The sequence below is a fragment of the Dromaius novaehollandiae genome, chromosome 2, assembly GCF_036370855.1.
Source record: "Dromaius novaehollandiae isolate bDroNov1 chromosome 2, bDroNov1.hap1, whole genome shotgun sequence".
Lineage (NCBI taxonomy): Eukaryota > Metazoa > Chordata > Aves > Casuariiformes > Dromaiidae > Dromaius > Dromaius novaehollandiae.
Genome location: NC_088099.1, coordinates 131098666 through 131112215, shown reverse-complemented (window position 1 = coordinate 131112215; position 13550 = coordinate 131098666). Strand labels below are relative to the sequence as shown.

The 13550-nt window shown below is 42.0% G+C and overlaps 1 protein-coding gene across 1 annotated transcript in view; it reads left to right on the top strand.

Moving 5' to 3' along the window:
- The window catches only part of TRIM55 (tripartite motif containing 55), a 41248-nt gene that overhangs the window by 4547 nt on the left and 23151 nt on the right, over window positions 1-13550 (top strand). The window contains exons 3-5 of the mRNA XM_026115213.2: window positions 6063-6228; window positions 8222-8317; window positions 12714-12947. Coding sequence (XP_025970998.1) covers window positions 6063-6228; window positions 8222-8317; window positions 12714-12947 — 496 coding nt within the window. The remainder of the gene's footprint in view (window positions 1-6062; window positions 6229-8221; window positions 8318-12713; window positions 12948-13550) is intronic.

Below are 13550 nucleotides of genomic sequence, written 5' to 3'. Positions count from 1 at the left end.
GCCCGCCCCAAGTGTATGCACCAGACAAGGAAGCACCAAGAGGACAGCATTATGGAGGAAGTTCACACCTTCTCTGGGAAATCAGCACAGCTGCCTCTCTGTACACTAATGCATGCAGCATGGGGAGCAAACAGGGAGATCTGCATCCAGTCGCACTGGGATCAGAAAGACATGGTGAAGTAGCTCACACAACTGGAATGTTGCAATGGATGGATACAGGCTCCTTAGGAAGGACAGGCTGGGAAGGCAAGGAGAGGAATTTCGCCTTTTTGTGAACCAGCAGCAGGAACGCATGGAGCTCTGCCTTGGGGCAGACAATGGTCCAGCTGAGAGCTTATGGGTCTGGGTTAGTGGGCAGAACAATGCAGGCAACATTGTTGTGGGTGTCTGCTACAGGGCACAGGCAATCTAGGATGTCTCTGGAGTCCATTGATGACAACTTCTTGGCATAGGGGATCGAGAAGTCAGTGAGGAGTATGCTCTGCTGGACCTGATATTTACAAACAAGGAAGGACTGGTTGGGGATGTGAAGGTTTAGGGGTGGAGTACAGTATCCTGTGAAGAGACAGCAGGGTAAAAAGCAGGATCACAACCCTGGACTTCAGGAGAGCAGGCTTCAGCCGGTTTGGAGACCTGCTTGGAAGAATCTGATGGGATATAGCCCTGGAGAGAAGAGGCATCCAGGAAAGCTGGTTGGTTTTCAGGGCTTACCTCCTTCAAGCTGGATAATGCTTGACTTCCTAAATATGGGGATAGACCAAAGGTGGCAAGAGACCTGCCTGGATGAACAAGGAGCTCCTGACAAAACTCAATCATAAAAAGGAAGCATACAAGAGGTGGAAGCAGGGAGAGGTGACCCAGGAAGAATGAACAGTCTGAGTGTGCAGAGATGCGATTAGGAAAGCCAAAGCCCACCTAGATATGGGAAGCAAAGGGCAACAGGAAAGGCTTCTATGAGTATATCAGCAGGAAAAGGAAGACTAGGGAAACTGTGGACACATTGCTGAATGGGGCAGGGCCTCTTGTGGCAAAGAACACAGAAAAGGGAGAGGTACTCAATGCCTCTTTTTGCCTTGGTCTTTACTGGTAAGACTGGCCTTCAGGAATCCCAGGTCTCCGAGACCAGAAAGAAAATTTGGAGCAAGGAAGAGTGCCCTTGGTGGAGGAGGATCAGATTAGGGAACATTTAAACAAACTGGACATAAACAAGTCCATGGGCCCTGATGGGATGCACCCATGAGTGCTGAGCTAGCTAGCTAGCTGGTGTCATTGCAAAGCCACTCTTATCTTTGAAAGGTCATGATGACTGGGAGAGGTTCCAGAGGACAGGAAGAAAGCAACTGTCACCCCTATCTTCAAGAAAGGCAAGAGAGAGGATTCTAGGGAACTACAGGCCAGTCAGCCTCACCTTGATTCCTGGGAAGATGGTGGAGCGAATCAGCCTGGAAGCCAACACATACAGGACAAGAAGGTGATCCAGAGTAGTCAGCATGGATTTATGAAGAGGAAATCATGCTTGACCAACCTGATAGCCTTTTACAACGAGATGACTGTGGGTGTACCCCAGTGGTCAATACTGGAACCAATACCGTTTAACATCTTCATTACTAACCAGGATAATGGTGCAGAGGCATCATCAAGCTTGTAGATGATACAAAATTGGGAGGAGTGGCTGATACGCTAGATGGTTGTGCTGCCATTCAGAGAGACCTTGAGAGGTTGGAGAAATCAGCTGATGGGAACCTCATGAAGTTCAACAAATGGTGATGTCAAGTCCTGCTCCTGGGGAGGAATAACCCCACACAGCAGTACAGGCTGGAGAGTTACCAACTGGAAAGCAGCTTGGCAAGAAAAGACCTTGGGGTCCTGGTGGACAATAAAGTGGCCATAAGCCATCAATGCACCCATGTAACAAAGGCAGCCAAGAGTCTCCTGGGCTACATTATGAACAGCATTGCCAGCAGGGTGAGGGAAGTGATTCTCTGCTCAGCACTGGTGAGGCCGCATCTGGAGTGCTGTGTCCAGTTCTGGGCTACCCAGTACAAGAGAGGGATGGAGCTACCACAGCGAGTCCAGCAAAGGGCCATGAAGATGATTAAGGGACTACAGCATCTCTCATATGACAAGAGGCTCAGAGAGCTGGGACTGTTTAGCCTAGAGAAGAGAAGGCTCAAGGAGGATCTTATCAATATGTTTAAATATCTAATAGAGTGGAGTGGAATAAAGAAGACAGAGCCAGGCTCTACTCCATGGCACCCAGTGAAAGGACAAGAGGCAATGAACACAGACTGAAATATAGAAATTCCACTTAAACATTAGAGAACTTTTTTTACTTTGAGGGTGGTTAACCACTGGAACAGGTTGCCCAGAAAGGTTGTGGAGTCTTTGTCCTTGGAGGTATTCAAAACTCAGCCAGAAGCAGTCCTGGGCAACCAGCTCCAGCTGAATGCTCTGAGCAGGGGCTTGGACTAGGTCATCTTGAGCAGTCCATGCCAACCTCAATGATCCTGTGATCCTGAGGAAGGAACAGTCTGTACATGCCTGCTTTATTTTACTCTTTCCCTAGGCATCTCAGAGTGGCACTGCTTAAAAGAGTGCTCTGCTCCACTCAGGTTTCTCTGAGCACAGATAGAAGTTCCTCTGCTGAATATTGAGAGGAAATCTTGGTCATCAAGCTCAGCTCAGTAAGTTTCATTCAAAACCTAAAAACCTACTGGGAACAGAAGCAGCACAAAGTCTGCTATTTTTTCCTCCTGTTTGTGAACGAAAATGTAACAGGAAGCATCCTAAAATCCCATAAGACCTCACTACCAAAAACAGTCTGTTCAACTGAGCAATTACAGATAATAAGTCTAACAAGAAATTTGATTTAAACATGTTTTCATAAGCTTGTTCTTTTTGCCTCACCCACAGCTACATAGGTTCTCTCCATCCCCCAGTCAGGAGCATGGTGTGATGCTACAGGAAGGGCTACAGCTATCTCAGGATCCTCAATAAAACCATTCTCAATGTTGGTTTCAGGATTTCAGTAGAGACCTCATAGATTTGTATAAATCCTTTAAAAACAAAAAAAACAAAAAAAAAACAAAAAAAGCCTTGTGATTAAAGAATTCACCCCTCTATTTTGTGTCATAAAACCCATTCCTGCAAATCTTACTCATGTAACTAAGGGATGTTATGGGATGTAAGCAATGGGTGTGGAATAGTTGTAGATTGGTGCAGTTTAGGGCAGACCTGGACCAATATGTTAATATACACAGTAACATGCTGTATACAAGATAGTAGTTCCTTATTAAGCTCAAAAGAATTAGCTCTTAAATGAGAGAGTAATGGGAATATGAGGTCCTAATCTTCATTTGATATAAATCTACGTAAATCCATGTCTAGCTATAATTATATTAACAGCAGTTTTATTAAACTCTTACTACACCCTTAATTAAAGTGTGCTCCTTTATGTGCAGTAACTTTGCATTTCCCCCTCTTCACAAACCATGCACAAAATTCTGCATGTTGAGGTCCAAATCCTGTTATCACACAAAAGAATAAGATTGTAGCAGTCAGATGCACCCTTAGTATGTCAAGCAGTAGCACTCACAGTTTCTCTTCAAGCAGCAGCCCTAGGACTTTATTCTGCAACTGCAAGACACCACCTTGGAGGTCAGGGAATGAGAGTGCAAAGCTACAGGGTCATTTCAGCTACCTGCAGTTTTTTTGGTCACAGCTACATCTGTGATGAATCTTTTCTTCTGGTACAGCCATGCAGTCATTTTCCTACTGGCTACTCTTCAACCTTTCATTTCAGGAGCAGCCACCATTTTAATCTTGAGGGTGGAGCCCTAGACCCTAGAGGGCTTCCTCAGAAGTCAGGGCACGTTATGTGAATTTGGCCCAGGATCTTCTGCTAAAAATCTCTCCTTTTGCAAAGCCTCGAAAGAAGTTTATAAATTTAGACTTCTATCACTGTCTTCAGTGCCCCGACAGTTCAGGGAGTTCTGCCAGGTTTCTTCCAGCTCTTTGAGGTACCTTTGAAGGCTGGCTACTTTTGGCTGAACTTATCTTGACACCGTTGCCTTTTTGCCCTGTGCTAGATGTCTTTCACGCTAGTGGCACAGTCCCAGTGTCAAATAACGTGCTAGTAGTTTCTCGTCTTGTAAATATTTTCAGGAAGTGCAGCTATTCCAAGCTTAATCAATCACTTTGAAGCTCATGGTCTGTTATTGCTCCAGCATGCAGGTCCTCCCACTGGTGCTCTATAACATGGAAATATTTTGGGGTGTTTGTAGTCATCCACAAATGATGTAAAGCATTCTTTACAGTGGAGACACACCTCTTCTGACTGACATTAAAATGATGCTGGATTTGAAGCACTGAGTGCAGTATGTAAATGTGTGCTAGAAATCTAGTCCAAATAATATAAGCTTCTTTCAGAAATGCCCAACTTGTTTTATTATAGTATATTGTACTATATTGAAGATCACATATTTTCCTTAAAAGTTCTTTTATTTACAGTGCTGCCTTGAAATTAAAAAGTATGAATGAAGGAAATACGTTCTTCGTTGCTTGATCTTTTTGTACTCATTTAATTGATTGTTCCTTGATCTTTTTTATACTCATTTAATTGATCACATCCCATTTTTAAGATCAGAAGAGAAAATCTGTACTCTGTCATTAAAAGCTCATTGCCATCTCCACTCTACCAAACTGTATTGAAAATTCTACTGTAACATAATATAAAATACTGGTCTTTCCATACATTTTTTAAACTTGTAATGGGATGATTGGTTGCCCCTTTGCTACAGAACTCTGTAGGATGGCTTAAAAAGCATAGAAATTATTTCTGTTCAATTCTGTTAAATTCTATAGTTTGTAAAATGTTTTCTATCTAATGATGAAAAGATATATTTCTATGATGTCATTGCTCCTCTTGCTGTAGTTAAATCATAGTTCTCCTTCTGAACGGTAGCCAAAGTGTAAACGTGTTATATTGGAAAGATTCAGCATTGCCATGGTAGGAGTGGTGGATAGCTTTGGTGGCTTGAACTCTGGAGGTTTGAACTCTCTACTAATCCTGCCCCCCACATTGTGCTTGGCACGCACATTCTCAGGGTGCTGAGGCTGGAGCGCAGGCTCAGAGAAGCACCAGCCTGCCTGCGCAGACGGGACCAAAGCTTTCTCTCATGCTGAGCATGCCAGTTAAGTGACTTGTTTAAAGGAGGTTCCAACTGAATTTGTTCCTAAGATAGCAAGGCTTGACTTGCATGTGTATGGCTAAATCATTTTGGTAAAATGAAGATCAAAACTGAGCTGTCGTCTAGCGGCAGAGCTCCTGGCAAGGAACCACTGCTGTGCAACCCCTATCCTTGGTGGCTGGTACAGCTGAGCTAGCTACTGTTAAAAAGTTTGACACTGTACAAGCTAAAAGTATGCCAGTTGGCTAAAATTGTGTGAGTCCTTATTTTGCTTGCTGGCCATAAGGTCTCACTCCTGTTTGTTCTTGACAGCCCTGACCTGGAACATGCAAAGCATGTTAGCAGGGAACATAGTTAAGCCCATGAGAAGGTCCATGCTCTCATTTCAAATTAGGCTCCCACGTAAGAGCTGTGCTGGATCAGGCCAAGTACTGAAGATTTTGTATGATTAAACCTAAAGTAATTGAATATGTTTCCTGATTCAGACAGCAGTTAGACAACATGCTACGTTAAAGTACACAGATAGACTGAGACCAATCTTAGTGAGGTTACTAATATTTTTAAATATGAGCATGGGTTTAGTCATGTTCCCAGGGTAAATCACAGTATGAAGTCATGTTGCCATATTGCCATCACATCCTACTGTGTCATAATATTTAACCATACCTCTGTCTATTTTGTTACCCTGTGTGACAGGTTTAAGTCTACACAGAGTGTTCAGGTCAGTCTGGGATACTGCCATATATACATATACTCTACATATATATGCCCACAAGAACTCTACTGTATTTCATGATGACACCCTAAGTTTTATCATCAGAAACTTATGATGAGGACCAAATTTGTTTTAAATTTATTTATTTTCTTTTGCAGACCTGAAAGAAAGTGTGATCAGCCAATGTGCGAAGAGCACGAGGATGAGAAAATTAATATCTATTGTTTGAACTGTGAAATGCCCACCTGCTCCTTGTGCAAAGTCTTTGGCACCCATAAAGACTGTCAGGTTGCTCCTCTCACAAATGTTTACCAGAGACAGAAGGTAAATATCTTTCTGTATCTCAGACTTACAGGACCATTCACAGGAAAGTATTCCCATGAGCTTCCTGTGAGTTTCCAGAAGGGCCTGGGGGAGCTTTCCCATTCCTGTTTGTGAGTGAAAGGCTCACAAACCTATAGAAGCTGTCTATTTAGAAAAACAGTGAAATATTTAAAGAGAAGTCACACAGAAAGGTATTACAGCATCCCAATTTGTCATTAGCATAATGAGTAAACATTTTAGACAGAGGTGTGATGTGAAGATGAGTATTTTCCTTCTGAGGTTCCTAATCTCTTTTTTTTCCCCAGTGCTTTTAAATCAGAAAAAGAAATAAATAATAGCAGGATTTCCAGCACATGCAATGGGAAGAGAACAGCCCGTTACAAATCTTATAAATCAAATAATATTCTGTTAGGCACTTTCCTTTATAAGCATCCCATTTTTAAGAAATGGGAAGTGAAAAACCTTCCTTGCAAGTGAATGCAGGAATATTCAATAGTTGGCAGCACAGGATGTACCTAACATCCTCTGCCCTTGCTGTCACCAGTAAAAGACTTGTTTATTTTTAATACAGTATTAATTTAAAACCTGACTCACTGGGTTATCCTCATGAGATAAACAGCTCATTTTTCTGGAGGGCCCCAGTGGGGCAAGCAATCAGACAGGCCAACTTTACAATCCCAGCCTCCAGCTTTGTCACACAGCTGCTTGCATGTGTGCAAACTACAAATGAGAAGTCACTTTAGGAAGGTAGTTACAAGCATCAACCAAAAAAGGAGGGAGAAGGAGGAGAAGTTTCTTGGATGGAATCCATGCCCTGATCACTCCCTTTCTGTGGAGATTTGCAAGCACTGGTTTCCCTCCCAGCGTGTCTGTGGAAAGGGGAAAGTGCATGTAACTGCAGCATAGCACAAGCACTGGAGGTAGCCATGCCAGGTGGCTGCCTAGCAAGGTCTTTGTGAGTTTGGAAGATGTTCAGCCCGGCCACCAGACACTCCTGGACCAGATGGGTGGCAACTCAGCGTGCAAATAGTGAACTTCAAATAAAGATTTGAAGCTGTCATGCCCAATACCGGAGAAATAATCCAGAGGCTGAGGAATGTGTGCTTCAAAGGATCCTTTACAAATGTTGTTACCTCAGCTGGAGGTCACAGACACTTGCCTCTATAGCTAAGTCACTATAGAGTTTACCAAGGGCTCCTCATCTTCCTCAGTCCCTTCACCAAGTTCCCCGAGATCCAGCTTCTATACTCTTTCTCTTCAAAGGACATCCCATAGTCATCCTCATCCTCAGACCATTTCCTTCTTCCCCTTGAAACAGGGACTCTCCTTCCTCCCATGCAGAGGCACCTGCCTCACCATTTCCAGCTCCCTCTCCTTCCTTTCTCCCCCAGTTTTCATTTACATCACCCAGCAAGGCCCTCCACATTCCTGCCTGGTTGAGGGAGGGGTTTCCCTCCCTCTGTCTCCACCCCACTCTCCCCCATTTTCTCCCTCGCACCCTCGCTGAGGCCCCACTGCCCCTCGTGGCAGGGGCTCTGTAGTGGCCACAGTCTGTGTGGCTCAAATAGATCCAGAAACTAAAAAGGCAACCTCTCTGGAGATAGTCTTTTCTCTCAGCAAACCCACTTGGACTATTTTGGAGGTCTTGAAACATAGAGCTTTATACAGAAGCATCTACAAGAACCTCCTGGAGCAAAGTGCCTCCTCCTTTCCAAACCACAGCTTCTTTTCCCTGAGAAGTTTCAAAACGTCAGTGTTTTCAGCATGTTTCAGTAGAGGAAACAAATGGAGAGGGTAACTTGTGGGGAGGTAAAGTTCCAGTTTGTACTGAGTTCTGATGAGAACAGCTAAGACAGCTCATTCAACACAGGTCATGCAGCTACAGCTCGCTGTTAGATGTGCCACTCTGCAAAGCAAGAAGGTGGCAGGACTGCTGCCAGCACCATGGCAAGTGTTTAACCTCCCACCCGATTGCTCTCCTGTTACTGTCTAGTCTGAACTCAGTGATGGCATCGCAGTCCTGGTGGGAAGCAACGACCGAGTGCAAGGGATAGTCACGCAGTTGGAGGAGACCTGCAAGGTAGTTGAGGTAAGTGTCACAATTTTCAATGCAATTATTTCAGTGTGAAATTGCATCTTTTAAACTAATGATAATGACCATTCTTTAGCAGACTTCATTTTACCCAGATGGATTCCCAAATCATTTTGCTAAATGATTACCTGTGGTTTTGTACAGTGTCAGCTCTGCTTCCTCAATCCAAGGATACCTCCTGCTCAGCATCCTGCCTCTGACACTTTCCAGGGGCATGTGATTAAGGACAAGGAACAAGAATAATCCACATCAGCATGTTTTGCTCAGCATTCTTGGTTTCATAGGATGTAAGTGAAGATAAAATCAGACCCAACAAAATGCCATCAACTCTCAGTTCCTGTAACGTCTCAGATCAGATACTAGAGCTGTAAAAGACTGTTATTAGTCTAGAACCTGATCCTGAGAACAGAGCCTTAATCTCAACCACAGTGTATCTTCCAAATATGTCAATGAACTGTGCATTTAGTTACTTTGCCTTCTATGCAAAAGTGTTTTCTTAATATACTTATGTTGTCCTTTAAGGAGTCTTGTTGTGTTGCTCGCAGGTGGAAAGAGTTGGGTTCTTACTGTGAGTTTGGATTTTCCTGTAAAGGTCTTACTCTGACAGAGCTGGAATTAGTTTTGTGACGTCCAGTACCAGAAGTGGCTTTCATTTCCTCCAAGAGGTTTGCACCAGCAAAGCAAATAAAAATTTCTGCTCTTGCCAATTTGAGCATTACAGAGGAGTAGGCTGAAAGGAGCTCATAAGAATTGATTTTACAATCAATGTTTGATGAAGCATCTACTGAAGCAATTGCATCCCTCTCAGCCCAATTAGAATTCTATTGACCCTTCAGAGTGAGAGCAGAAAAGAGAAACTTCAGTGAAAAAGAAATTAATGCAAGATGTATAGATTCTAATGGGTAACAAAAATTGATTCCACAAGCTAAGTACACAATTGCACAAGGCTCCTATTTCTTCAGAGCAAGGAAGAACAGAAAGTGTCCAAGTTTGGTTCAAAGAGTATAAAACCATTAGCCCAAGTAAATGAGAGAGGGTATTAGCAGCAAGTCAGAACTTTGTAGTCAGGAAGCCTTCACGTTGCAAGGGTGAAATTGGCTGCTATCAGGACTTTGCAGACAAAAAAAACAAGCCTTTCAAGTAGGTTGACTGCAGAAATTTGAATGATACAAAAGCGGAAACTTTTACTCATTTAAGTTGAACTAGCTGATACAAAAACAAAACTTCAAACATCTAGTCTAAAGTATGGAGAAAACACTATGCTAAAAATACCTTATTAAATACAAGAGAAACTAGCTTCTTCAAATTCATCCACTCATGTAGTTGAACCTTTGAACTCCAAGCCTAAAGAAAGCATAGCCATTTTACCTTCAGATTTTTTAACAGGCTTTCCGCCTTTAAAGTTAGAGATTGCAGAAAATAGAACTTAGAACTTACCTTGGCACTCCCATGTTACATTTCAAGCAAATCACATTTCCTACTATACTAGAGCTTTGTCTGTGTTGACATCAATTTGTCCTTGAAGATGAAAAGCTGCAGCTGGAGCTGAGAAATGTGCACACCTGGAAATAGCATTTATAATCTGGGATTGTCTCTTCTCTCTACTTAACACTTTGCAGAGAACAATAGAGATGGGCTATAGTAGGAAATACATGATCATTTTTCTTTTAGCTGTAGTAAGCAATAGCCTGCAGTTCTATGTTTTGCTACTGCTCCTATCCAAGCTTAGAAAAGAGAAAAACAAAAAAAATCTGATTAATATTTTCATAGCTTATAACTGATTGAAAAGTAGAACAAATTCACATATTACACTGAGAAATAAAAAAGGAATATAAAATGCTAAATACTCAAAAACAATAACAAGTAATTGAATAATGTTTAGCCCTGTAAAAAATGTGGGAATCAAATAATGAAGTAAAAATTACAGTATTTACTTTAAATGCTAATGTCATAGGCCGGTCAATACAGATACTTCAGAAAAAGCAATGCAAATCACCCTCAGTGCCAAGAACACATTTCTTTTTGCTGTAGCTGTGCTTTAAAAAAAAAACTAAACATGCTGACAATTTTTCAGAATGGAAAGACATTTATTTATTAACCTTTTTCATTACTCAGTATCTGATTAGAATAACTCCATCAAGCAGCAACTTAGTATGGGAACACTTCATACAGGAAGAGTATTGCAGAGATATTTAAACATTTGCATTTAGGAACCTGTTTTGCACTCCCACACTTGAAGTTAACAATTCTGTAATGTCTGCTGGCAGGAAATATTATATATTAGAGCCTAAAAATAGAGAAGGACCTCTCAGGGCACTTTGCCAACTCTCTGTCTTCTTCCTCCATCACCTGTCCTATATTAAATGGCAAAGATAGCACACACCTGTCCTGAAATTAAGGTTGTTTTACAAGTGATCTGAGCAGCACTTCAGAGGAGGTCACTGTAGATTGAAACAAAGAGGAGTCTGAAAGAAGAGGAAGGGCAGGAAACCCTGGGAGAAAACTAGGAAAGGAGTGAAGGAGAAGAAAAAGGCTATTTGAGGACTGAATGACACCCAGGAACCATGGCTCACCTGGTTCCAAAGTTTCCTTACTGCTACCCTATAATTCACTAATCCTTCATTTTAGCGTAATTTTTTACATCTCCTTGGATGCTGAATGAATGACCTCCTTTGATATTTGTTCCACTGTGCAGGTAGGGACAGACCTTGGTTGAAGCATGCATAGCACAAGGATCTTTGTAGTGATGCCTGTCTCATTACCAGGCAGGTGTATGTAGATATTTGTAACATCTCCGCTGTCCTGATGACTTCAGTCAGCTGGTCCATCCGTATAGCCAAGCCATGGCTCTGTTTCCCCTCACTGCGGGCCTTGGGCAGGGAGGGGGGTGCTCGTGGCAGCCCTGGTGCCCTCCCAGCCAGCAAGCACATAAATAATAAAGTCTGGCCATGTCACGCTGTATCCTTCCCCCCTTGTCGTCGTTGCTGCTGCTTCCTTCCCAGCAGTAGACCTGAGAGCCAGGGCAAATACAGAGGAATTTCTGGGAAGGGCAGAAGACTTCAGAAAGGCAGGACTTCCCATGAACCAAGCCCTTGGCTTCTCATGAGTTTTAAATTAGGTGTGGCTGATTAGCGTAGTCTTCCTCATTTGGAAGGAGAGGCGGGTACTTGGGCTGATGCAAAAGGATCTGTATTCAGCCCTCTTGCCTTTGTGAATGTAGAATATGATATCTGGCCATATGTCCATCTTCAAAGGCATCCTTTGAAATGATAGCAAACTGTCATCAGCCTCAGGAAAGAGCTCTGGCTGAAAGTCAAGAAAAAAGTGCAGTTCTCTCTGGCCAAATGGCACTAGCAATAATCAGTCTTAACAGTTCCAGAAGTACTGTGGGACTGTTAATAATCCTGTGCTGCCAGGATCTCAGCTTTATGCCCCAAGGGCTGAAGATGAGGAATTGATTCAGCCTCGGTTCCTAAGAAAGAGATTAAAATAATCACCATCATCCACAGCAAGACAACCACAGTAAGGACAGTACAGCATCCAGAAGTATGGCCTTTCCCCCGCCATGTGCCCTGGGGCAAACAGATTACTCAAATACTTCAGCTTGGAAGACCTCAGACATTATAGATAACTGGTCTCCGCTCTCATCCCTGTATACCTCCCTTACAGCCTCACTGTGCTCTCGTTAGAGAGCTCTCAATGAAGTAGTCATCAAACCCATCTTCCTCGCTCAGTGAAAGTGCTATGTGGTCTGGGTAGAAGTACAGCAGCAGTGTTTCAAAAAATGGTGTGAAAGTTAGAGCCAGAAAATAGGGTTTGAATCTGACTCCTCGTCTTCGTCCTTTTGTCACGTACCATTTTTTTCAAGGTACCTCCACCTAATTCAGTGCCTGGTAAAACTAATATAGTGGACACTTACTGTCAAAATAGAGTCTAAGAGCACTTAGGTAAAAATTAGGCCTAACCAAGATAGTTTCAGGTTCTTTGGTAGAAAAAAAAATCTCCAGAACTGATTTGAGATGATCTTTCCTTTAAAGACTATTATATTCATGCAAATGAATCCAGTTGCTAATACGGCACCTTTTTTTTACTTTTCCTGATGACTTTTAAGTATCACGATGGAGATCATAAATACTTTTCACAGACTGACAAGTTACACAATAACCTGTTTGGGGGATATCAGTGGTTTGGAATCAGTAGTTTGAAAACAGTTTTAAAACTTTTGTTCTGATAGCTTGAACTTTGAAAGTTATAGAAGTCTCTGGGGTCATTCAGAATCCTTTGCACTGTTCAGAAAGAGGAATTTCTTTGATGAAAATGCTTCCAAGTAACTGTAAAAATAGCAACTCTTTTAAGAACATAACATGTTTAATATAAACCAAATGATTCACAGGAATGCTGCAGACGACAGAAAGAGCAGCTGTGTGAAAAATTTGATTATCTCTATTCTGTACTGGAAGAAAGAAAAAATGAGATGACACAAACGATCACTAGAACCCAAGAGGAGAAACTGGAACATGTCCGCTCCCTGATGAAGAAGTATGCGGATCATTTGGAAGCCGTGTCAAAGCTAGTTGAATCAGGAATCCAGTTCATGGAGGAGCCAGAAATGGCTGTGTTTTTGCAGGTATGAAGTCTATAAATAGAGATAGAAAAGGAGTGACAGGTTTATTTAAATACTATTTAAGCATTTCTTGATTTTAGGCACATTCAGAGTTTGGTCATCTTTGAGTGAACATTTATACAAACTCATTTTTTAAACACTTGCATCAGCACAGACAAATGACTAGCCTTCTTGTGAATAATATCCAAACCAGGAATGTAAGTATTTGCTATTTGCACCAAACTATACTATCCTGTCTATAAGTTTCTAGTTGTCCAAAGAAGAAGCAGAAATTTTAATATTTTCAATTGTATTTCTATTGTCCTACCACTGTCAGGTATGTGTTTATGGATTTCTGTGAGTTATAGTTTTCATTTGCATATTGAAAAAGTGCTTAACTTTCAAAGAATTAAATACACATCTTCTAAGTCACATTTTTACACCTTTACTTCAACACTTTTCTGTTTTCTTCCTATAAACTTAGAACTGCTGATTAGGAAATCATTAGCAGCCTGTCCACTGAATTTATTGGTGTAGAATTTCTGTCCTGCAGTGTTATAGTTCATCTGTATTAAAGGTTGAAAGGGTCTTCTCTACAGAAAACATGCTTTCATCAATGAATTGCCT